The sequence below is a fragment of the Physella acuta genome, unplaced genomic scaffold (genome assembly GCF_028476545.2).
Source record: "Physella acuta isolate Inbredline_101_S28 unplaced genomic scaffold, ASM2847654v3 ptg001779l, whole genome shotgun sequence".
Taxonomy (NCBI): domain Eukaryota; kingdom Metazoa; phylum Mollusca; class Gastropoda; family Physidae; genus Physella; species Physella acuta.
In genome coordinates, this window is record NW_026733289.1 from 1,385 (window position 1) to 28,541 (window position 27,157).

At 38.5% G+C, this 27,157-nt stretch overlaps 1 protein-coding gene and 1 long non-coding RNA gene across 2 annotated transcripts in view; both read left to right on the forward strand.

Annotated features, from left to right (window-relative positions):
- Positions 1-582: 582 nt before the first annotated feature.
- LOC131930454 (DDB1- and CUL4-associated factor 17) overlaps positions 583-27,157 on the forward strand; it is a gene marked incomplete at its 5' end in the record, with an annotated part of 28,485 nt that continues 1,910 nt past the window's right edge. The window contains 13 exons of the mRNA XM_059286945.1: positions 583-624; positions 3,618-3,711; positions 5,926-6,065; positions 6,619-6,685; positions 8,819-8,845; positions 10,937-10,996; positions 15,454-15,561; positions 17,420-17,516; positions 18,006-18,142; positions 19,767-19,873; positions 22,234-22,318; positions 23,656-23,736; positions 24,617-24,772. Coding sequence (XP_059142928.1) covers positions 583-624; positions 3,618-3,711; positions 5,926-6,065; positions 6,619-6,685; positions 8,819-8,845; positions 10,937-10,996; positions 15,454-15,561; positions 17,420-17,516; positions 18,006-18,142; positions 19,767-19,873; positions 22,234-22,318; positions 23,656-23,736; positions 24,617-24,772 — 1,201 coding nt within the window. The remainder of the gene's footprint in view (positions 625-3,617; positions 3,712-5,925; positions 6,066-6,618; positions 6,686-8,818; positions 8,846-10,936; positions 10,997-15,453; positions 15,562-17,419; positions 17,517-18,005; positions 18,143-19,766; positions 19,874-22,233; positions 22,319-23,655; positions 23,737-24,616; positions 24,773-27,157) is intronic.
- Positions 9,176-10,212, forward strand: LOC131930456 (uncharacterized). The gene is made up of 2 exons (XR_009384127.1): positions 9,176-9,222; positions 9,414-10,212. It is a non-coding gene; the product is annotated as an uncharacterized LOC131930456 (long non-coding RNA).

Consider the following 27,157-nt stretch of genomic DNA (forward strand, 5'->3'; position numbering starts at 1 on the left):
GACTATATATATATATGAATATATATATATGACTATATATATATATGAATATATATATATATATATATATATATGACTATATATATATATGACTATATATGTATATATATGACTATATATATATAAGGGGCGGGTCCATGGGCGGGGTTATAACTCCCCCTTGCCTATGCCACTGATATATATATATGTATATATATATATATATATATATATAAATATATATGTATAGGCATATATATATATATATATATATGCAGAACAAATTGTTATATATATATATATATATATATATATATATATATATATATATATATATATTTATATATATATATATATATATATAACAATAAATATATATATTTACATTTGTATATATAGACATACACACACACACATATATATATGGGGTGGGTGGACACCAAAGTAAAAGTTCGCCCTGGGCGCCGGGAGGGGTCACTACGCTGCTGGATAGAGTTGTGTTCAAATACATTTAATTAGTTTAGTTATATTATTCATTAAATATTATTTTGCTTATAATGCCAGTTAAAAAATCTTGACCCTGTTGTATTTTTTTATTTCCAGGCACTATGCATTTTTTGATAACTATGTAACCTGCATAAATTGGTAGGTATCATGTTTGATTGCTTCTGATGTTTTACCTTATTCACTAAGTTCCTCATTCTGACCCTTACTAAAGCATACTTTGTGGATATCATTACTTAAAATGACAGTTTAAATTTTAAGTGCAATTGAAAAATAAAGCACCTAAGTTAATTTTAAATAGTGCAATAGACTATAGTTAAGAGGGGTATTATTGTCGTTCACTAAATAAAATCAGACACATGGCCTCAGGTTATCCTGTGAGCACTGTGGCACCTGGCTATCATGTGAGCACTGTGGCACCTGGCTATCATGTGAGCACTTTGGCACCTGGCTATCATGTGAGCACTGTGGCACCTGGCTATCATGTGAGCACTGTGGCACCTGGCTATCATGTGAGCACTGTGGCACCTGGCTATCATGTGAGCACTGTGGCACCTGGCTATCATGTGAGCACTGTGGCACCTGGCTATCATGTGAGCACTGTGGCACCTGGGAGCACTGTGGCACCTGGCTATCATGTGAGCACTATGGCACCTGGGAGCACTGTGGCACCTGGCTATCATGTGAGCACTGTGGCACCTGGCTATCATGTGAGCACTGTGGCACCTGGCTATCATGTGAGCACTGTGGCACCTGGCTATCATGTGAGCACTGTGGCACCTGGCTATCATGTGAGCACTATGGCACCTGGGAGCACTGTGGCACCTGGCTATCATGTGAGCACTATGGCACCTGGGAGCACTGTGGCACCTGGCTATCATGTGAGCACTGTGGCACCTGGCTATCATGTGAGCACTGTGGCACCTGGCTATCATGTGAGCACTATGGCACCTGGGAGCACTGTGGCACCTGGCTATCATGTGAGCACTGTGGCACCTGGCTATCATGTGAGCACTGTGGCACCTGGCTATCATGTGAGCACTATGGCACCTGGGAGCACTGTGGCACCTGGCTATCATGTGAGCACTATGGCACCTGGCTATCATGTGAGCACTGTGGCACCTGGCTATCATGTGAGCACTGTGGCACCTGGCTATCATGTGAGCACTGTGGCACCTGGCTATCATGTGAGCACTGTGGCACCTGGCTATCATGTGAGCACTGTGGCACCTGGCTATCATGTGAGCACTATGGCACCTGGCTATCATGTGAGCACTGTGGCACCTGGCTATCATGTGAGCACTATGGCACCTGGGAGCACTGTGGCACCTGGCTATCATGTGAGCACTATGGCACCTGGCTATCATGTGAGCACTGTGGCACCTGGCTATCATGTGAGCACTGTGGCACCTGGCTATCATGTGAGCACTGTGGCACCTGGCTATCATGTGAGCACTGTGGCACCTGGCTATCATGTGAGCACGGTGGCACCTGGCTATCATGTGAGCACTATGGCACCTGGCTATCATGTGAGCACTGTGGCACCTGGCTATCATGTGAGCACTGTGGCACCTGGCTATCATGTGAGCACTGTGGCACCTGGCTATCATGTGAGCACTGTGGCACCTGGCTATCATGTGAGCACTGTGGCACCTGGCTATCATGTGAGCACTGTGGCACCTGGCTATCATGTGAGCACTGTGGCACCTGGGAGCACTGTGGCACCTGGCTATCATGTGAGCACTGTGGCACCTGGCTATCATGTGAGCACTGTGGCACCTGGCTATCATGTGAGCACTGTGGCACCTGGCTATCATGTGAGCACAGTGGCACCTGGCTATCATGTGAGCACTGTGGCACCTGGGAGCACTGTGGCACCTGGCTATCATGTGAGCACTGTGGCACCTGGCTATCATGTGAGCACTATGGCACCTGGCTATCATGTGAGCACTGTGGCACCTGGCTATCATGTGAGCACTGTGGCACCTGGCTATCATGTGAGCACTGTGGCACCTGGCTATCATGTGAGCACTGTGGCACCTGGCTATCATGTGAGCACTGTGGCACCTGGCTATCATGTGAGCACTGTGGCACCTGGCTATCATGTGAGCACTGTGGCACCTGGGAACACTGTGGCACCTGGCTATCATGTGAGCACTGTGGCACCTGGCTATCATGTGAGCACTATGGCACCTGGCTATCATGTGAGCACTATGGCACCTGGCTATCATGTGAGCACTATGGCACCTGGCTATCATGTGAGCACTGTGGCACCTGGCTATCATGTGAGCACTGTGGCACCTGGGAGCACTGTGGCACCTGGCTATCATGTGAGCACTGTGGCACCTGGCTATCATGTGAGCACTATGGCACCTGGCTATCATGTGAGCACTATGGCACCTGGCTATCATGTGAGCACTGTGGCACCTGGCTATCATGTGAGCACTGTGGCACCTGGGAGCACTGTGGCACCTGGCTATCATGTGAGCACTGTGGCACCTGGCTATCATGTGAGCACTGTGGCACCTGGCTATCATGTCAGCACTGTGGCACCTGGCTATCATGTGAGCACTATGGCACCTGGCTATCATGTGAGCACTGTGGCCCCTTCATTTCTTTAAAAGAGCACCCTACAATATTGACACTGATATTTGAAGATTAAGCTGAGCCAGGGGCTGTACGCAGCGTCCCTATAGTAGTAAAACCAGAGCTACTGAGAGTGCCTAGCCCCTGACACCTGGGTGCTCACTGAAGTGTATTCAACCTTACTATTATGGGGAGTGATTAATGATTGGCGTACATTTGCTCAGCATTTGTTCAGTTGCAGAGGTGTGTGTTGGGGGGGAGGGGGGGAAGCTGGATTCGATAGATCTATCTTGATCTTTGTATCATGTTATTGTAATGTGTGTTGGGGGGGGGGGGGGGGAAGCTAGATTAGATAGATCTATCTTGATCTTTGTATCATGTTATTGTAATGTGTGTTGGGGGGGGGAAGCTGGATTCGATAGATCTATCTTGATCTTTGTATCATGTTATTGTGGTGTGTGTTGGGGGGGGGGGGGGGGAAGCTAGATTAGATAGATCTATCTTGATCTTTGTATCATGTTATTGTGGTGTGGCATTCTGTTTTTCAGTGCTAGTCCACATGGTTCTCCATCCAAAAAGTTTGTTGTTAACAAGAGCAGACCTGCTAAGTTTGAAGATGCTCTGTTGATGGAAGGGAATCCTGTATGTGTCTCTTTTTCTCAATTCATACAAATTTACACCCTCTCCTATGTCACCTTCCCCAGTCCTATGTCACCCTCCCCTGTCCTATGTCACCCTCCCCTATGTCACCCTCCTCTGTCACAGTCCCCTCCCCTATGTCACCCTCCCCTATGTCACCATTCCAAGTCCTAAGTCACCCTTCCCAGTCCTATATCACCCTCTCCTGTCCTATGTCACCCTCCCCTATGTCACCCTCCTCTGTCACAGTCCCCTCCCCTATGTCACCCTTCCCAGTCCTATGTCACCCTTCCCAGTCCTATGTCACCCTTCCCTATGTCACCCTACCCTATGTCACCCTTCCCAGTCCTATGTCACCCTTCCCAGTCCTATGTCACCCTTCCCAGTCCTATGTCACCCTTCCCTATGTCACCCTTCCCAGTCCTATGTCACCCTTCCCTATGTCACCCTACCCTATGTCACCCTTCCCAGTCCTATGTCACCCTTCCCAGTCCTATGTCACCCTCCCCTATGTCACCCTTCCCAGTCCTATGTCACCCTTCCCAGTCCTATGTCACCCTCCCCTATGTCACCCTTCCCAGTCCTATGTCACCCTTCCCTATGTCACCCTTCCCAGTCCTATGTCACCCTTCCCTATGTCACCCTTCCCAGTCCTATGTCACCCTTCCCTATGTCACCCTCCCCTATGTCACCCTTCCCTATGTCACCCTTCCCAGTCCTATGTCACCCTCCCCTGTCCTATGTCACCCTCCCCTGTCCTATGTCACCCTTCCCTGTCCTATGTCACCCTCCCCAGTCCTATGTCACCCTCTCCTATGTCACAGTCCCCTCCCCTATGTCACCCTCTCCTATGTCACCCTTCCCTATGTCACCCTTCCCAGTCCTATGTCACCCTCCCCTATGTCACCCTTCCCAGTCCTATGTCACCCTCCCCTATGTCACCCTTCCCAGTCCTATGTCACCCTCCCCTATGTCACCCTTCCCAGTCCTATGTCACCCTTCCCAGTCCTATGTCACCCTTCCCTATGTCACCCTTCCCAGTCCTATGTCACCCTTCCCTATGTCACCCTTCCCAGTCCTATGTCACCCTTCCCTATGTCACCCTTCCCAGTCCTATGTCACCCTTCCCTATGTCACCCTTCCCTATGTCACCCTTCCCTATGTCACCCTTCCCTATGTCACCCTCCCCTATGTCACCCTTCCCTATGTCACCCTTCCCAGTCCTATGTCACCCTCCCCTATGTCACCCTTCCCTATGTCACCCTTCCCTATGTCACCCTTCCCTATGTCACCCTTCCCTATGTCACCCTTCCCAGTCCTATGTCACCCTCCCCTATGTCACCCTTCCCTATGTCACCCTTCCCAGTCCTATGTCACCCTCCCCTATGTCACCCTCCCCTATGTCACCCTTCCCTATGTCACCCTTCCCTATGTCACCCTCCCCTATGTCACCCTTCCCTATGTCACCCTCCCCTATGTCACCCTTCCCTATGTCACCCTTCCCTATGTCACCCTCCCCTATGTCACCCTCCCCTATGTCACCCTTCCCAGTCCTATGTCACCCTCCCCTATGTCACCCTTCCCTATGTCACCCTTCCCAGTCCTATGTCACCCTCCCCTATGTCACCCTCCCCTATGTCACCCTTCCCTATGTCACCCTTCCCAGTCCTATGTCACCCTCCCCTATGTCACCCTTCCCAGTCCTATGTCACCCTCCCCTATGTCACCCTTCCCAGTCCTATGTCACCCTCCCCTATGTCACCATTCCCAGTCCTATGTCACCCTCCCCTGTACAATAAAAGTCTTGCCTAACTATGGTAGTGAAACATTTTCTTTTATTCTTGTAATGAAATTAAAAATTTATCTTTTAGGAGTCGTATAGTCTACCTAACTATTTATCTTTTAGGAGTCGTATAGTCTACCAAACTATTTATGTTTTATGAGTTGTATAGTCTTCCTAACTATTTATCTTTTAGGAGTCATATAGTCTACCTAACTATTTATCTTTTAGGAGTCATATAGTCTACCTAACTATTTATCTTTTAGGAGTCATATAGTCTACCTAACTATTTATCTTTTAGGAGTCATATAGTCTACCTATTTATCTTTTAGGAGTCATATAGTCTACCTAACTATTTATCTTTTAGGAGTCAAATAGTCTACCTAACTATTTATCTTTTAGGAGTCATATAGTCTACCAAACTATTTATCTTTTAGGAGTCATATAGTCTACCAAACTCTGGTCATAAAAGCTGCTTGTTTGCACTAAGTTCAGAGAATTTCCTATTTTGTATTGACCTAGAAAATGGAAAGATTTTTGAGGAAGTATATATTGGATCAACCACTGTAAAATATAAGTAAGTTCTGGAAAATGTTCATACATTCTGAATTAATGGTTTTTAAAAATAAACAGAATATTTCCCAAAATTGTATAGGCTATATCCAAAGTTGGCCTCTTGCAGTTATCTAAAGATGGCCACTTGCAGTCATCTAAAGATGGCCACTTGCAGTTATCTAAAGATGGCCACTTGCACTCATCTAAAGATGGCCACTTGCACTCATCTAAAGATGGCCACTTGCACATTGTTACGTCCGGGTTAGATTCGAATTCAAGAACGACTCGGGTTAACGTTCGATACGTTTATTAGGTCTCACATATCACATTACAACATAGCCCTCGACCTAACCCTGCCAACTAACTAACCCCTGACAACCATTCACTCCAGCTTTTATACCGCATTCGACCTTGGGATAACAATACACAAACACACCGGGGTTAACAATATTCTAGGGTAAACTCAACTCACACACTCACTCTCCCCTAATTCTAGATCAATCTATCCTATTCTAGTCTAACCTACAACTGACCCGTAACACACATGTAATATTTTTGTTCTTCTTAATTGCCAGAAAAATCTTGTGGAATACTGTAGATGAAAGTTTTACTCTTTGCTCCCAGTTAAACCCTAAAGATGGAGTAAGTTTTAAACTGCTATCATATTTTCATTTAGACCACCTATCATATAGGCCTACCAATAATTCATGTATAGTTTACACCACCTATCATATACCAATGATTCATGTATAGTTAACACCACCTAACATATACCAATGTTTCATGTATAGTTTACACCACTTATCATACACCAATGATTCATATATAGTTTACACCACCTATCAAATACCAATGATTCAAATATAGTTTACACCACTTATCATACACCAATGATTCATGTATAATTTACACCACCTGTCATAAACCAATGATTCATATATAGTTTGCACTGTGTATTGTACACTAATGTTATTATTCTATCATCACATAAATAATAAAATATTGCATTACTAATGTTACTCAAGCAAAGAATTGATTGAACCTACATTGCCATAACAAAGAATTGATTGAACCTACATATTGCCATAACAAAGAATTGATTGAACCTACATATTGCCATAACAAAGAATTGATTGAACCTACATATTGCCATAACAAAGAATTGATTGAACCTACATATTGCCATAACAAAGAATTGATTGAACCTACATATTGCCATAACAAAGAATTGATTGAACCTACATTGCCATAACAAAGAATTGATTGAACCTACATATTGCCATAACAAAGAATTGATTGAACCTACATATTGCCATAACAAAGAATTGATTGAACCTACATATTGCCATAACAAAGAATTGATTGAACCTACATATTGCCATAACAAAGAATTGATTGAACCTACATATTGCCATAACAAAGAATTGATTGAACCTACATTGCCATAACAAAGAATTGATTGAACCTACATATTGCCATAACAAAGAATTGATTGAACCTACATATTGCCATAACAAAGAATTGATTGAACCTACATATTGCCATAACAAAGAATTGATTGAACCTACATATTGCCATAACAAAGAATTGATTGAACCTACATATTGCCATAACAAAGAATTGATTGAACCTACATTGCCATAACAAAGAATTGATTGAACCTACATATTGCCATAACAAAGAATGGATTGAACCTACATATTGCCATAACAAAGAATTGATTGAACCTACATTGCCATAACAAAGAATTGATTGAACCTACATATTGCCATAACAAAGAATTGATTGAACCTACATATTGCCATAATAAAGAATTGATTGAACCTACATTGCCATAACAAAGAATTGATTGAACCTACATATTGCCATAACAAAGAATTGATTGAACCTACATATTGCCATAACAAAGAATTGATTGAACCTACATATTGCCATAACAAAGAATTGATTGAACCTACATATTGCCATAACAAAGAATTGATTGAACCTACATATTGCCATAACAAAGAATTGATTGAACCTACATATTGCCATAACAAAGAATTGATTGAACCTACATATTGCCATAACAAAGAATTGATTGAACCTACATATTGCCATAACAAAGAATTGATTGAACCTACATTGCCATAACAAAGAATTGATTGAACCTACATATTGCCATAACAAAGAATTGATTGAACCTACATATTGCCATAACAAAGAATTGATTGAACCTACATATTGCCATAACAAAGAATTGATTGAACCTACATATTGCCATAACAAAGAATTGATTGAATCTACATATTGCCATAACAAAGAATTGATTGAACCTACATTGCCATAACAAAGAATTGATTGAACCTACATATTGCCATAACAAAGAATTGATTGAACCTACATTGCCATAACAAAGAATTGATTGAACCTACACATTGCCATAACAAAGAATTGATTGAACCTACATATTGCCATAACAAAGAATTGATTGAACCTACATATTGCCATAACAAAGAATTGATTGAACCTACATATTGCCATAACAAAGAATTGATTGAACCTACATTGCCATAACAAAGAATTGATTGAACCTACATATTGCCATAACAAAGAATTGATTGAACCTACATATTGCCATAACAAAGAATTGATTGAACCTACAAATTGCCATAACAAAGAATTGATTGAACCTACATATTGCCATAACAAAGAATTGATTGAACCTACATATTGCCATAACAAAGAATTGATTGAACCTACATTGCCATAACAAGGTTGATCTACTTTGGACAGGTTCTCCAGTCTCAGGAAGTTGTACAGTTAAAGGGGGCAGGTACACCCAGAATTATTGAAAAATCGTTTTTTTCGAATATTGTTGTATGGTGAATGTTATTTTATTCAGAATCCATTTCTCTATCCGTCTGTATGCATTAATTTGACCTGAGTGAAGTAGTTTTTTAGTTATTAGCTTCCAAAGTGGGTAGGGGTAGTCCGTCAGAATGTAAAAAAATGGGGAAAATGTCGGACGGCAAGCCTTTTACAACACTCGGAAACGAACGATATAATAATAAATATAAACAATAAACACTCCCTTACTATTAGAATAATTAGCTACTCCCTATTTCAAAATAGATCTACTTCCTATTTAATATTTTTATTATTTTATACTTGGAATAATGACACATTTCACGGTTGAGGTATTAAAATTTACTAAAACTAAACTAATATAGAAAGTGAGTTTTCTAAGTATAAAAGATTGTTATATGCAATCTACAGCTAGTGAAACTAGAAAAAGACATAATGTTTATTTAAAATAAAACAGACTACCTTGCTGAGTAATTAAAAATACATAAATAAAAATAAAAGTTTGTTTACATTTGGTAACCAGGTGGACACACCCACAAAGTCAAAACAAAAAATATAATATACATTGATGCAGACTCAAGATTCTACTAAATAGAATGATACATAGGAAAAGTACTTCTCAATGGTGATTCTGAATAAAACAAAACTAAATATTAAAGTCAACCATCTGGAAAATTATGTTGATAATGTGATAATAAATTAGTATAGACAGCAATTCTCTGAGAAACTATTTCATCACACTTGTGTGTCATTGATGTAACTGTTTCTTAGACATGAAAGAAAGGGGCTAGCCAGTTCATGCATATTTAATTGTAATAATACAAAATGAAACAGATAATCTGGTTGTTTCTAAGCTTATCCTCTCAGCTGTTGGTATTTTTTTTAAAATATTGTGAACAGATGAACTGCATTTGTGATGCAAAGCTGAGGCGCGGAAAGGTCAGATTAGTTTTTTGCCTTATAATGGACTTGCATAAAGTAAAAACACCAATGCCAATGGTCATACCATATAGAACACATTATTACCTCCTTACAGAAGTCATTGAAGCTATAAGACCAGTCTGCAGAAGTCCTTGCTAAGACATAGGAGGTAACAAAGTGACTCAATAGCTACACCCAAACCCAGAATGAGTCACTCAGCAACATGATAGGGAAGTAATTCCAAAAGAAAAGGAATCATTCTGTAATAATTGGAGACTTCTATAGCAATGGCAGAAGCTATATTTAGTTATGGAACACTATTCTGATGGTTTGCTGAGGGTGATAGACAAACATCCAGGATAACTCTGTTGGAATTCTGCAAAACCGCAGATGTGTCGTATGTTACAAAAAAACAAAAAAACAGACATTTTGGGCTTTCAAGACTCTTTGTCAGGTCAGAAAGCACTAGGAATTAGGTGCTGAGGAGAAAGAATCTGAAAAACAGTGCCATCCTTACTAAGCTGGAGTGTATTGGCTGTTTTCATGGAAGAAAATCAACTTTTTTTAGTATACGAAAAGTTTGCGAAAAACGACATGTTTGCAAATTGTCTTCCAGTTATTTTCCACAATTATTGTTCGATTGTGATAAAACTTTGCACACACATTCCCTGATGTAGTGGCTATGGTATGAACCAAAATCTTTTACCTAGGTGTTATACTTTTTTAGATATGTAGGGCTATGTTCTGCTGTTTTCTCAAAATTTTAGCACATTTTTCAAATTTGTGTCATGGACAAACCATAATGGTTAGTAACATGAGACTGGTTCATACCATAGCCATACATGTCTTTTAGATGCATTGAAAGTGTTACAGCTGTGTACTTGATACTTTGGTTTAAATTAGTTCTACAGTTGGGGTCATTTTTTTTATATCGCGGATGACTTACATTTTAAAATTATTTTTTAAAAAAATCTTTACTTCATACATAAACTTATTTCCTTACATTTGCCATATAATAGATTATGTAAGCTATACTGGTACCAAATTTGGCAACTGTAAGTCTAATAGTTTTTTTTTGGTAAATTTTTTAGTACGGTAACCATGTTCTGGGTGTATCTGCCCCCCTTAACTGTCATGTCATGTTTGCCACTGGAGATTTGCTGCAAATTTTCTGTCACAAAACAGGTGATCAATACAGTCATTATATTTCTAGAATATGTTACCATGTAGCGCACACCCTTCTCTCTCTCTCCCTCTCTCTCTCCCTCTCTCTCATTCTCTCTCTCCCTCTCTCTCTCTCCCTCTCCCTCTCTCATTCTCTCTCTCACTGTAAGTTTTGGGAAATCTGTGATTGCTTCATGTTTTCCATGAAACAGTTACCAGTTGCTAGACACAGTTACCAGTTGCTTCATGTTTCCCATTTAACAGTTACCAGTTGCTTCATGTTTCCCATTAAACAGTTACCAGTTGCTTCATGATTCCCATAAAACAGTTACCAGTTGCTAGACACAGTTACCAGTTGCTTCATGTTTCCCATGAAACACAGTTACCAGTTGCTTCATTATTCCCATAAAACACAGTTACCAGTTGCTTGACACAGTTACCAGTTGCTTCATGTTTCCCATGAAACACAGTTACCAGTTGCTTCATGTTTCCCATAAAACACAGTTACCAGTTGCTAGACACGGTTACCAGTTGCTTGACGCAGTTACCAGTTGCTTCATGTTTCCCATGAAACACAGTTACCAGTTGCTTCTTGTTTCCCATAAAACAGTTACCAGTTGCTTCATGATTCCCATAAAACACAGTTACCAGTTGCTAGACACAGTTACCAGTTGCTTCATGTTTCCCATAAAACAGTTACCAGTTGCTTGACACAGTTACCAGTTGCTTCATGTTTCCCATGAAACACAGTTACCAGTTGCTTCTTGTTTCCCATAAAACAGTTACCAGTTGCTTCATGATTCCCATAAAACACAGTTACCAGTCGCTAGACACAGTTACCAGTTGCTAGACACAGTTACCAGTTGCTTCATGTTTCCCATAAAACAGTTACCAGTTGCTTGACACAGTTACCAGTTGCTTCATGTTTCCCATGAAACATAGTTACCAGTTGCTTCATGTTTCCCATAAAACACAGTTATCAGTTGCTAGACACGGTTACCAGTTGCTTGACACAGTTACCAGTTGCTTGACACAGTTACCAGTTGCTTGACACAGTTACCAGTTGCTTCATGTTTCCCATAAAACACAGTTACCAGTTGCTTCATGTTTCCCATAAAACACAGTTACCAGTTGCTTCATGATTCCCATAAAACACAGTTACCAGTTGCTAGACACAATTACCAGTTGCTTCATGTTTCCCATTTAACAGTTACCAGTTGCTTCATGATTCCCATAAAACACAGTTACCAGTTGCTAGACACAATTACCAGTTGCTTCATGTTTCCCATTTAACAGTTACCAGTTGCTTCATGATTCCCATAAAACACAGTTATCAGTTGCTAGACACGGTTACCAGTTGCTTGACACAGTTACCAGTTGCTAGACACAATTACCAGTTGCTTCATGTTTCCCATTTAACAGTTACCAGTTGCTAGACACAATTACCAGTTGCTTTGTGTTTCCCATTTAACAGTTACCAGTTGCTTCATGATTCCCATAAAACACAGTTACCAGTTGCTAGACACAATTACCAGTTGCTTCATGTTTCCCATTTAACAGTTACCAGTTGCTTCATGATTCCCATAAAACACAGTTACCAGTTGCTAGACACAATTACCAGTTGCTTCATGTTTCCCATTTAACAGTTACCAGTTGCTTCATGATTCCCTTAAAACACAGTTATCAGTTGCTAGACACGGTTACCAGTTGCTAGACACAATTACCAGTTGCTTCATGTTTCCCATTTAACAGTTACCAGTTGCTTCATGATTCCCATAAAACACAGTTACCAGTTGCTAGACACAATTACCAGTTGCTTCATGTTTCCCATTTAACAGTTACCAGTTGCTTCATGTTTCCCATAAAACACAGTTATCAGTTGCTAGACACGGTTACCAGTTGCTTGACACAGTTACCAGTTGCTAGACACAATTACCAGTTGCTTCATGTTTCCCATTTAACAGTTACCAGTTGCTAGACACAATTACCAGTTGCTTTGTGTTTCCCATGAAACAGTAACCAGTTGCTAGACACGTGGTTGTCTGTGTTGAGCGGAATTTTAATCAGCCTAACCCACATCGCTTAGGCCTACGCTCTCAAGCCCAGGATCCGAACTCATGCCTTTTAGGGTATAAAGTGCATGGTCTACCACTAGACCATGATATCCATAGCTCATACTTTACTTGGCTTATACCACTTCACCTGGCCCATATAGATTCACCTGGCCCATACCACTTCACCTGGCCTATATAGATTCACCTGGCCTATATAGATTCACCTGGCCCATACCACTTCACCTGGCCTATACCACTTCACATGGCCCATACCACTTCACCTGGCCTATATAGATTCACCTGGCCCATACCACTTCACCTGGCCCATATAGATTCACCTGGCCCATACCACTTCACCTGGCCCATACCACTTCACCTGGCCTATATAGATTCACCTGGCCTATATAGATTCACCTGGCCCATACCACTTCACCTGGCCCATACCACTTCACCTGGCCTATATAGATTCACCTGGCCTATATAGATTCACCTGGCCTATACCACTTCACATGGCCCATACCACTTCACCTGGCCTATATAGATTCACCTGGCCCATACCACTTCACCTGGCCCATATAGATTCACCTGGCCCATACCACTTCACCTGGCCTATATAGATTCACCTGGCCTATATAGATTCACCTGGCCATTATAGATTCACCTGGCCATTATAGATTCACCTGGCCCATACCACTTTACTTGGCCTATACCACTTCACATGGCCCATACCACTTCACATGGCCCATATAGATTCCCCTGGCCCATATAGATTGACGTGGCTATTTCCACTTCACTTGGCCCATACCACTTCACCTGGCCCATATAGATTCACCTGGCCCATACCACTTCACCTGGCCTATATAGATTCACCTGGCCTATATAGATTCACCTGGCCATTATAGATTCACCTGGCCATTATAGATTCACCTGGCCCATACCACTTTACTTGGCCTATACCACTTCACATGGCCCATACCACTTCACTTGGCCCATATAGATTCACCTGGCCCATACCACTTCACCTGGCCCATACCACTTCACCTGGCCTATACCACTTCACATGGCCCATACCACTTCACCTGGCCTATATAGATTCACCTGGCCCATACCACTTCACCTGGCCCATATAGATTCACCTGGCCCATACCACTTCACCTGGCCTATATAGATTCACCTGGCCTATATAGATTCACCTGGCCATTATAGATTCACCTGGCCATTATAGATTCACCTGGCCCATACCACTTCACATGGCCCATACCACTTCACATGGCCCATATAGATTCACCTGGCCCATATAGATTGACGTGGCTATTTCCACTTCACTTGGCCCATACCACTTCACCTGGCCCATATAGATTCACCTGGCCCATACCACTTCACCTGGCCTATATAGATTCACCTGGCCTATATAGATTCACCTGGCCATTATAGATTCACCTGGCCCATATAGATTCACCTGGCCCATACCACTTCACATGGCCCATACCACTTCGCATGGCCCATATAGATTCACCTGGCCCATACCACTTCACTTGGCCTATACCACTTCACATGGCCCATACCACTTCACGAGGCCCATACCACTTCATGTGGCCTATAAAAATTCACTTCGCCCATAGAAATTCACATGGCTCGTGTTAATTCACGAAGCCCAAACCACTTCACATGGCTCATACCACTTCACATGGCCCATACCACTTCATGTGGCCCATACAAATTCACATGGCCCATACCATTTCATGTGGCCCATACAGATTAATGTGGCCCATACCACTTCACATGGCCCATACTTCACATGGCCCATACCATTTTATGTGGCATATACAGATTAATGTGGCCCATACCACTTCACAGGGTGATGGAATGGTTTAGCGGTAGAGAGCTGGACTGCTAACCCGTAAGTCTCGAGTTCAAATCTGGGTTCAGGTCTCTAGACCATCCCCGAGTCCACCCAACTCTGATGGGTACCTAACTCATGTTAGGGAAAGTAAAGGCGGCTGGGCATAGTGCTGACCACACTATCTCTTCATATGCTGAGGTCACAGAAACAAGTGAACTCTACTTCACTTGCCCTATAGACCATCAGGTTTGAAAAGAGAACTTTACTTTATACCACTTCACGTGGCCCATACAAATTCACATGGCCCATATAAATTCACCTGGCCCATACCACTTCACGTAATTCACGTGGCCCATACCACTTCACGTGGCCCATACAGATTCACGTGGCCAATATAAATTCACATAGCCTATACATATTTACTTGGCCCATACCACTTCACATGGCCCATACCACTTGTATTAATATTTTACAACAGCTGAATATTTTATTTATCACAATAAGTAGACCTACAAACTAGATTTAAAAAATAGAATATCCTTTGCCTACCTAACTGAAGTAAAAAAAAATGTTTGAATCAGGTGTTTGGCCATGATGTGGTTGATGCCTCCATCTTCCTCAACATTCTTGTAGTCATGCACAAATCCAGCTACGTGCGCATGTACAGCCTGGAAAAACTTGTGGCAGAGGTAATGTGATTTATGTCTTTTTATTTATTTCTTTGATCAATTCATGGCAGAGGTAATGTGATTTATGTCTTTTTATTTATTTCTTTGATCAATTCATGTCATGGGTAACTTGATTTATGTCTTTTTATTTATTTCTTTGATCAATTCATGGCAGAGGTAATGTGATTTATGTCTTTTTATTTATTTCTTTGATCAATTCATGGCAGAGGTAATGTGATTTATGTCTTTTTATTTATTTCTTTGATCAATTCATGTCAGGGGTAACTTGACTTATGTCTTTTTATTTATTTCTTTGATCAATTCATGGCAGAGGTAATGTGATTTATGTCTTTTTATTTATTTCTTTGATCAATTCATGTCAGGGGTAACTTGACTTATGTCTTTTTATTTATTTCTTTGATCAATTCATGGCAGAGGTAATGTGATTTATGTCTTTTTATTTATTTCTTTGATCAATTCATGTCAGGGGTAACTTGATTTATGTCTTTTTATTTATTTTTTTATCAATTTATGTCAGGGTAACTTGATTTATGTCTTTTTATTTATTTTTTTATCAATTTATGTCAGGGGTAACTTGATTTATGTATTTTTATTTATTTTTTAATCAATTTATGTCAGGGGTAACTTGATTTATGTCTTTTTATTTATTTTTTTATCAATTTATGTCAGGGGTAACTTGATTTATGTATTTTTATTTATTTTTTAATCAATTTATGTCAGGGGTAACTTGATTTATGTCTTTTTATTTATTTCTTTGATCAATTCATGGCAGAGGTAATGTGATTTATGTCTTTTTATTTATTTTTTTATCAATTTATGTCAGGGGTAACTTGATTTATGTCTTTTTATTTATTTTTTTATCAATTTATGTCAGGGTAACTTGATTTATGTATTTTTATTTATTTTTTAATCAATTTATGTCAGGGGTAACTTGATTTATGTCTTTTTATTTATTTCTTTGATCAATTTATGGCAGGGGTAACTTGATTTATGTCTTTTTATTTATTTTTTTATCAATTTATGTCAGGGGTAACTTGATTTGTCTTTTTATTTATTTTTTTATCAATTTATGTCAGGGGTAACTTGATTTATGTATTTTTATTTATTTTTTAATCAATTTATGTCAGGGGTAACTTGATTTATGTCTTTTTATTTATTTTTCAACGGTTGCTTCAAGTTTCCCATAACAGAGTTACTAGCTTCTAGATGTGTGGTCAGAGTTGAGCGGATGCAGCCTAACCCTAACCCACGTAGTTTAAGTCTTTGAGAACTCAATAATGTTTCCCTGCCTAGTTTACTTTCTCGTATTTTAAGTAGGCCTATAGATGAAGTATGGTAATCATGCAAAAAATTAAAATTGAGATTTGGGAAAATCTTGATGTTTTAAATTTCCCAGAGTCAGATATCCTGATCAGAGTTTCTTCCAGGCATCACTTCAAAAAAATTCTACCGCCCCCCGAACAAAATGAAATTTATATAATTTATATAGAAAATATATACTTTTAACAGTGTCGTCGCCCCCCCCCCCCCCCCGGAGAAAAGTCTGGAAGTAACACTGAAACTGATTTTTTCCAATTTTGTCTGTGTGTCTGTAGTGATTTAGGTGTGTAGTGGTTTAGGTGTGTAGTGGTTTAGGTGTGTAGTGGTTTAGGTGTGTAGTGATTTAGGTGTGTAGTGGTTTAGGTGTGTAGTGGTTTAGGTGTGTAGTGATTTAGGTGTGTAGTGGTTTAGGTGTGTAGTGGTTTAGGTGTGTAGTGGTTTAGGTGTGTAGTGGTTTAGGTGTGTAGAGTTTAGGTGTGTAGTGGTTTAGGTGTGTAGTGGATTAGGGTTACACGTTTATTTGGTATTTCTATTTCAGAATTTGACACATCCACAAAAATTGTTTGAGAAAACAGATACAGATTCAAGGGTTGGAATGTATCCAACTGGTATCTCACACACCCTCCAGCTCTCTGGTACATCATGTTACCTCACCTTAACCCTTTACTAGTTAAACCCTTAATGCCTGGATTATGTTCCAAACATGTGAAATATAATTTGTGCTGATTTTCTCTCTTCATACTACCACTGATTTTGAGGTATAAAGCATATTGTTAAGTTGAAATTTATGACGTCACACTCTCTTGACTCACCCGCATCGTAAATTTTTTGACTTTGTGAATTCAGCCTACTTACATTGATTATTAACAGTGGTCCGTTTTTACTACCGAAAATACTAATAGCTTTATTATTCACTCCTCTATGTATTTAAACAGTATAAATCACATTTGAGAAAAATTTAGGAAGCAGTGTTTCTTTGAATTTTCCAAGGGTAGGGGCACTGCTAAAAGTATATGTTTTCTAAATTAATTCCATTTCGTTAGGGTGGGAGGGGGGAGGGGGGTCGGTAGACTTTCTTCAGGGGGGTCTCTGTCCAGCTTGTAATACAAAAGTTTATCTTTCAGCCTGCCCAATCTGCCTGTTTGAAGTCCGATGTTGGAATGGAGACGTAATGTTGACCATGCCTCCCTGTTACTATCTTATGTGCCCTTATAAAGAAGATAAAGGTTACTGCTGCTTCTCCTTTGAGACAAAACAAATGGTAGGAAAGAAACCAAGTAATCATGTTTTGTTCATGTATGACTTTAGTGGTTGGAAACCAAGTAATCATGTTTTGTTCATGTATGACTTTAGTGGTTGGAAACCAAGTAATCATGTTTTGTTCATGTATGACTTTAGTGGTTGGAAACCAAGTAATCATGTTTTGTTCATGTATGACTTTAGTGGTTGGAAACCAAGTAATCATGTTTTGTTCATGTATGACTTTAGTGGTTGGAAACCAAGTTATCATGTTTTGTTCATGTATGACTTTAGTGGTTGGAAACCAAGTAATCATGTTTTGTTCATGTATGACTTTAGTGGTTGGAAACCAAGTTATCATGTTTTGTACATGTATGAGATTATGTAATTGTTGAAAACACAGCATCGATAAAAAGGTTTAGGTAGTAGCAATCTGTGTGGTTGGATGGAGGGAACAGCAGCTATAAATAAGGTTTCAGGTTCAAAACCATAGAAAACTGTGGTTTTACAAACTTTAATTTAATTTACCTCCTCTGTCTTAATCCTGTCTATCTGTCTAGCACTTCTAACAGATCAATTTCTCTGACATTCGATATGTGTGTCAAGACCCGATGACAATGCAATATGACATTAAATTTGACTCATTAATTTTTTTATGAATGAAAATTTTCTGAAATTAGCCGGTAGTCTAATCCAACAATTCCACACTATTATATACACATTATCATGTTGATTAGGTGCGCAATAGTTTTTAGTCATGCAATTATTGTATTAAAAATTTTTAAGTACTGAAAAAATAAACCGGTAGTGATTCCCCACTAAACTTTCTCAAATATTCTTATATAACACTGCGGGGGATGGCAACTCAGGATATAGATAATATTTTTAATTCCATTTTTAATTACTTAAACTTTTTAAAATAGAATAGAATCTCTTAGAAAAAGAATTGTGCACCAAGTGCATAAAAACTTTTAATAACAAGCTCTTATGTAATAATGCACTAAAAAGAAAATAAATTATTTTCTTTAAATATATAATAATGCACTACTATTTAAATTAATCTAAAAAAAAGTGTTGGTCTTTTCCTAAATATTAGTCAAGTTATCCAATAGATAATATAGTGAACCACGCTTTTCTTTATAGTATTTTAAATAGTATTGTATTATTATATATTTAAAGAAAATCATTTATTTTCTCCTTTTTATTGCATTATTACATCAAAGCTTATTAAGATGTTTTTTATTAATTTAAAAAAAAATATTTTAGAGTATAAATGGCATTATTAACATAATATTTAAAAGTATTTTATCTAAATTTGGGTTAGTACTCTGTGTTAGTGTGAGGAATAGTCTAAGAAAATAATAAAAATGATTTGTGTCAGAGTAAAGATTAAGAATGAAGAAGAAGAGCAAAGATTAAGAATTTAAACTGAATAACTGAAATAATCATCTTGTTTAGCATATGTAGCAATGTTGGCAGTTTTGTTTTTTACCAGACATTATTTTTGTTATGATAGAGGAAATAAGGAGTGCTCTTATATCCTCTACATTGTAAGAGGATATAAGCAGTGTTTATTTATTACAAAACCTATTAGATGTAATAAGTGTGTGCATATTATGTCTACCCAGATCTTTATCTATGAATAGATCCATGGAGGTCATCTTGAAGCTGAAGATGATGCGTTGAATGAAAGAGTTAGCTTGCATGCAGATGATACAGGCCGGATCATTCACATGAAGAATAAAGAGCTCAGGTGCTTACATCATTCCACTTTGATGGACCAGTTTTTAGATCACTTGTGAACCTGATTTTTCTTTAGGGTGTATCAGTTTATATTATTTAACGTTATATATAGAGCCACATATACACACACATATATGTGTATATATATGGCTATAAGACATTACCCTCCCCCCCCCCCCCCCCGTCAATTACCCCTGGACATTTCCCCCCTGTATTTACCCCTGGAGCAATAACCCCTGTCAATTCCCCCCCCCCCCCCGGGGAATTACCCCCCCTCCCCCTCAATTTAGAATCCTAACCCTAACCTATATCTATATATATAATTCTCTTCTTCGAGCCGTTAGAAAACAAGCTGCAAACGCTCTCCCTACCTCCCTACCCCTACATGGTTTTAGTGAGCTGTGTTCAGTCTAAATGTTTACAAGCAGAGCCAACGATTTTAAACGTAGGGGGGGGGGGGGCGGGGGAGGAGGGGGGGAGGGAAGGAAGGGGGGGGGGTTATGGTCCTTAACGAGCTACTTATAGTGTTTTAAAGAAATATTTTCAGTGTCAGCGTTGGTACTGTCGAATTCACAAATTATGAATTATTGAAAATTAGAAACAACTAAATAGCGGCGTATGTTATGCCGCGGGCCGGCTCGTATTACATTAATCCTAACCTTAAGAAAAAGACCAAAACCTAATACACAAAACCATTGGTTTAAGCCATAGCCCTAGTCATAGTCCTAACCATAGCCCTGTCCGGGGGGGGGGGTGGGGGGTTATGTCCTACTGGGCGGGGGGGGGGGGGGGTAATGCCCTGTTCCGATATGCATAAAGATATATATGTGTGTACATAAAAATGTATATAAAGTTAAGGTAAATGTTGAAATTGACCACTGAGTTGACAAGTGTGGTGAGTGAATTGTTCTACAAGTCTCATGAATATGTGTTTTGTTTTTTAAATAATTGTGACCCACGAGCTGACCTGCGGCTAACATACGTAACATATGCCGATATTTACTGACTTCAAGAAAGTTGTCAAACTGGGGTGAATGGATACACATTGATGCGCATGCCTGGAGAGCTAGGGAGGGGTCGGAGGGTTAGAGAGTCGGCATGCGTGTTGGGTGTTCCGCATGGTTGGGCGACATAGAGAATTATCCTAATATATCCTAATATATAAAAGCCCCTGTGCGCACGTCTCTCTCTCTCTCTCTCTCTCTCTCTCTCTCTCTGTCCGCAAAATATTTTCGCCCGATATCACATCAAAATCTTCAGCGATATATGGAGAACTTGCTACGGACTTTTGTTGAAAATAATATGGTAGATGTTTTAAATGTATAACCACAATTTTATTTAAAGAAGAAAAATAAAAAATAAAGGCGTATTCGAATGTTGAAAAACAGTTTTAATTATGCAACAGGAAAAGCGTTTATAGTTTTGAAAAAGAATGCATAACACAGTGACGTCACTAATGTTTATACATAAACTAATGACGTCATCTGCCGTTTTTAGAATAAAAAGAAATGAACTATTTCATTCAAATATTATTTAGATCTACGTACGCTATAAAATTTATACAATACAATTTTGCTCAGGCTAAACTTAAAAAAAAATTTCTATTAGGATTCTACATCTAGATATTCTAGATCTAGATATTCTAGATCATCTAGATCTAGAGATTGTAGATCATCTAGATCTAGAGATTCTAGATCTAGATCTAGATGATCTAGATTTACGGAAAAACTAGACTTACACGGATGTAGACCCTACCTAGATCTAGAATCTATTCAAATAATACATTTCTATACTAAAGTATTTCAGGCCTTAATTACTTTATTGAAATCTGTGTTTATACAATTTGCTAATCTCTATAATATATAAAGCAAAGTTGTCGGGTGCCCGATAGGGTACTCCCCGGTGCCGCAGGCGCTTCAAATTTGGCAGGATCTTGCCTTGGGGCGACAGAACATGGGGGCCGGTTGGACGAAAAGTCTACGATGAGGGGGTCAAAACTAACCTCGACTGACCGGCGCCTTATATGAGCTATAAATAAAAAAAATGTCCACATAGGAACCTCTTCATAACTCCTGAGGTCGTAGACCGACCCTTGGGCGTATTAATTAAGCATTCAAATTCTCAATAATTTCAAAAGCTTAGCGAAGCTGGGCAGCATGCCTAGTATATATAGAATAGATATGGACTGCATAGAAATGATTGAAATAAAATTTACTTAATAAATATTTGAGCTGGTAATAGGGTGAGACCAACCATCAATTTTGTACATTACTACAGCTCTGTTCAGATGTTTTATATTTAACTAAATAATCATTTGAAAGTAGTTTTATCCATGTTGAGAAAAACAATAAACTTGTATTTTTATAACAGAGTTTTAAAAATTGTACCTATACAAGAAAGTAAAGAAAGAGAGTTGGTTGAGGATTTTGTCATTACTGTTCAAGAGGCGACCAAGGTAATTCTCCATTGGAAGTTCACCTTTTATTTATTTTTTAAATATTTTGAAAAGAAAATTTTATATTTTGTTTGTTGTTGTTGTTGTGGCCACTAGAGTTTGTTGTTGTTGTTGTGGCCACTAGAGTTTGTTGTTGTTGTTGTGGCCACTAGAGTTTGTTGTTGTTGTGGCCACTAGAGTTTGTTGTTGTTGTTGTGGCCACTAGAGTTTGTTGTTGTTGTGGCCACTAGAGTTTGTTGTTGTTGTGGCCACTAGAGTTTGTTGTTGTTGTGGCCACTAGAGTTTGTTGTTGTTGTTGTGGCCACTAGAGTTTGTTGTTGTTGTTGTTGTGGCCACTAGAGTTTGTTGTTGTTGTTGTGGCCACTAGAGTTTGTTGTTGTTGTGGCCAATAGAGTTTGTTGTTGTTGTTGTTGTGGCCACTAGAGTTTGTTGTTGAGAGTTTGTTGTTGTTGTGGCCACTAGAGTTTGTTGTTGTTGTGGCCACTAGAGTTTGTTGTTGTTGTGGCCACTAGTTTGTTGTTCTTGTTGTGGCCACTAGAGTTTGTTGTTGTTGTTGTTGTTGTTGTGGCCACTAGAGTTTGTTGTTGTTGTTGTTGTGGCCACTAGAGTTTGTTGCTGTTGTGGCCACTAGAGTTTGTTGTTGTTGTGGCCACTAGAGTTTGTTGTTGTTGTTGTTGTGGCCACTAGAGTTTGTTGTTGTTGTGGCCACTAGAGTTTGTTGTTGTTGTGGCCACTAGAGTTTGTTGTTGTTGTTGTTGTGGCCACTAGAGTTTGTTGTTGTTGTGGCCATTAGAGTTTGTTTTTGTCTGGCACACCTATGCCAACATGCATGTGCCAAATGGCCTGTTTACTCTATGAATTTGCTTTTCGCTGTAAACCAGCAGTTGTTTGATCTGACACTATTCTCACCTAGATTGGTTTCTGGTCAAACTAATGGTCACATGATTTCACTCACATATACTGGTCAAACTAATGGTCACATGATTTCACTCACATATACTGGTCAAACTAATGGTCACATGATTTCACTCACATATACTGGTCAAACTAATGGTCACATGATTTCACTCACATATACTGGTCAAACTAATGGTCACATGAATTCACTCACATATACATAGTTTTAATATGCCCTATGATTGGTATACATGATTTCACTCACATATACATAGTTTTAATATGCCCTATGATTGGTATACATGATTTCACTCACATATACATAGTTTTAATATGCCCTATGATTGAAATCAAAGTCTTCTGTGTTCTCAAATTTTATTGATTTCTGCTTTTTTTAACTTTGATAATTATAATCGATTAATTTTGTTTCTTTGAAACAGCCTCAACTCCCAACAATAACAATGTCTGGTAGAGTTGTTAAACCAAGGAAAAAAGAAAATTGTGTTGAGATTGTTGATAGGGTAAGTAGCCAGTCATGTCTGTTAGCTGATTGAGATGGCTGGCTAAAGTAGCTAATATATCATTTTGCTTTAGAGGGTGTTGATGTTTATATTTCAGTCTGTGTTGATGATGTTTTTATTTCAGTTTGTGTTGATGTTTTTATTTCAGTTTGTGTTGATGTTTTTATTTCAGTTTGTGTTGATGATGTTTTTATTTCAGTCTGTGTTGATGTTTTTATTTCAGTCTGTGTTGATGATGTTTTTATTTCAGTTTGTGTTGATGATGTTTTTATTTCAGTCTGTGTTGATGTTTTTATTTCAGTTTGTGTTGATGATGTTTTTATTTCAGTCTGTGTTCATGATGTTTTTATTTCAGTTTGTGTTGATGATGTTTTTATTTCAGTTTGTGTTGATGATGTTTTTATTTCAGTTTGTGTTGATGTTTTTATTTCAGTTTGTGTTGATGATGTTTTTATTTCAGTCTGTGTTGATGTTTTTATTTCAGTTTGTGTTGATGATGTTTTTATTTCAGTCTGTGTTGATGTTTTTATTTCAGTTTGTGTTGATGATGTTTTTATTTCAGTCTGTGTTGATGTTTTTATTTCAGTTTGTGTTGATGATGTTTTTATTTCAGTTTGTGTTGATGATGTTTTTATTTCAGCTTGTGTTGATGATGTTTTTATTTCAGTCTGTGTTGATGATGTTTTTATTTCAGTTTGTGTTGATGATGTTTTTATTTCAGTTTGTGTTGATGTTGTTTTTATTTCAGTCTGTGTTGATGATGTTTTTATTTCAGTTTGTGTTGATGATGTTTTTATTTCAGTCTGTGTTGATGTTTTTATTTCAGTCTGTGTTGATGATGTTTTTATTTCAGTCTGTGTTGATGATGTTTTTATTTCAGTCTGTATTGACAATGGTCTACAGCGAAGAGTTGGATATGATGCTAGTAGTGTCTACTGTCACTAAGGGGGATCATTTGAGCACTGTTCTTGGTTTCTATGACAATTGGAATGGGCAAATGCTGTCCCAGTTTACCCTTGAACCCTGCACCTTGGAGGTTTGAGTTTTTTTTTTGTTTTTTTTTTAGTGTTTAGCAGTGGGTGCAGCCAGTTGAGGTTCCATGGCAAATGATCTCAGACAAAATATCTCACTGACAAATGCTCTCAGGACAAATGATCTCAGAACAAATGATCTCAGGACAAAATATCTCAAGGGCAAATGATCTTAGGACAAAGATATCAGGACAAATTATACCACAGACAAAAGATATCAGGACAAATTATACCACTGACAAAAGATATCAGGACAAATTATACCACGGACAAAAGATATCAGGACAAATTATACCACAGACAAAAGATATCAGGACAAATTATACCACAGACAAAAGTTATCAGGACAAATTATACCACTGACAAAAGATATCAGGACAAATTATACCACTGACAAAAGATATCAGGACAAATTATACCACAGACAAAAGATATCAGGACAAATTATACCACTGACAAAAGATATCAGGACAAATTATACCACTGACAAAAGATATCAGGACAAATTATACCACTGACAAAAGATATCAGGACAAATTATACCACTGACAAAAGATTTACTTTGCTGACTGAGACATGCTGTAGGGGAGAAGGTGTTCGCTCACTGTTGACAATACTGCTATCATTTCAAACCAATAGTTACATTTTGGCTCACTGTTGACAATACTGCTATCATTTCAAACCAATAGTTACATTTTGGCTCACTGTTGACAATACTGCTATCATTTCAAACCAATAGTTACATTTTGGCTCACTGTTGACAATACTGCTATCATTTCAAACCAATAGTTACATTTTGGCTCACTGTTGACAATACTGCTATCATTTCAAACCAATAGTTACATTTTGGCTCACTGTTGACAATACTGCTATCATTTCAAACCAATAGTTACATTTTGGCTCACTGTTGACAATACTGCTATCATTTCAAACCAATAGTTACATTTTGGCTCACTGTTGACAATACTGCTATCATTTCAAACCAATAGTTACATTTTGGCTCACTGTTGACAATACTGCTATCATTTCAAATCAATAGTTACATTTTGGCTCACTGTTGACAATACTGCTATCATTTCAAATCAATAGTTACATTTTGGCTCACTGTTGACAATATCATTTCAAACCAATAGTTACATTTTGGCTCACTGTTGACAATACTGCTATCATTTCAAACCAATAGTTACATTTTGGCTCACTGTTGACAATACTGCTATCATTTCAAACCAATAGTTACATTTTGGCTCACTGTTGACAATACTGCTATCATTTCAAACCAATAGTTACATTTTGGCTCACTGTTGACAATACTGCTATCATTTCAAACCAATAGTTACATTTTGGCTCACTGTTGACAATACTGCTATCATTTCAAACCAATAGTTACATTTTGGCTCACTGTTGACAATATCATTTCAAACCAATAGTTACATTTTGGCTCACTGTTGACAATACTGCTATCATTTCAAACCAATAGTTACATTTTGGCTCACTGTTGACAATACTGCTATCATTTCAAACCAATAGTTACATTTTGGCTCACTGTTGACAATACTGCTATCATTTCAAACCAATAGTTACATTTTGGCTCACTGTTGACAATACTGCTATCATTTCAAACCAATAGTTACATTTTGGCTCACTGTTGACAATACTGCTATCATTTCAAACCAATAGTTACATTTTGGCTCACTGTTGACAATACTGCTATCATTTCAAATCAATAGTTACATTTTGGCTCACTGTTGACAATACTGCTATCATTTCAAACCAATAGTTACATTTTGGCTCACTGTTGACAATACTGCTATCATTTCAAACCAATAGTTACATTTTGGCTCACTGTTGACAATACTGCTATCATTTCAAACCAATAGTTACATTTTGGCTCACTGTTGACAATACTGCTATCATTTCAAACCAATAGTTACATTTTGGCTCACTGTTGACAATACTGCTATCATTTCAAACCAATAGTTACATTTTGGCTCACTGTTGACAATACTGCTATCATTTCAAACCAATAGTTACATTTTGGCTCACTGTTGACAATACTGCTATCATTTCAAACCAATAGTTACATTTTGGCTCACTGTTGACAATACTGCTATCATTTCAAACCAATAGTTACATTTTGGCTCACTGTTGACAATACTGCTATCATTTCAAACCAATAGTTACATTTTGGCTCACTGTTGACAATACTGCTATCATTTCAAACCAATAGTTACATTTTGGCTCACTGTTGACAATATCATTTCAAACCAATAGTTACATTTTGGCTCACTGTTGACAATACTGCTATCATTTCAAACCAATAGTTACATTTTGGCTCACTGTTGACAATACTGCTATAATTTCAAACCAATAGTTACATTTTGGCTCACTGT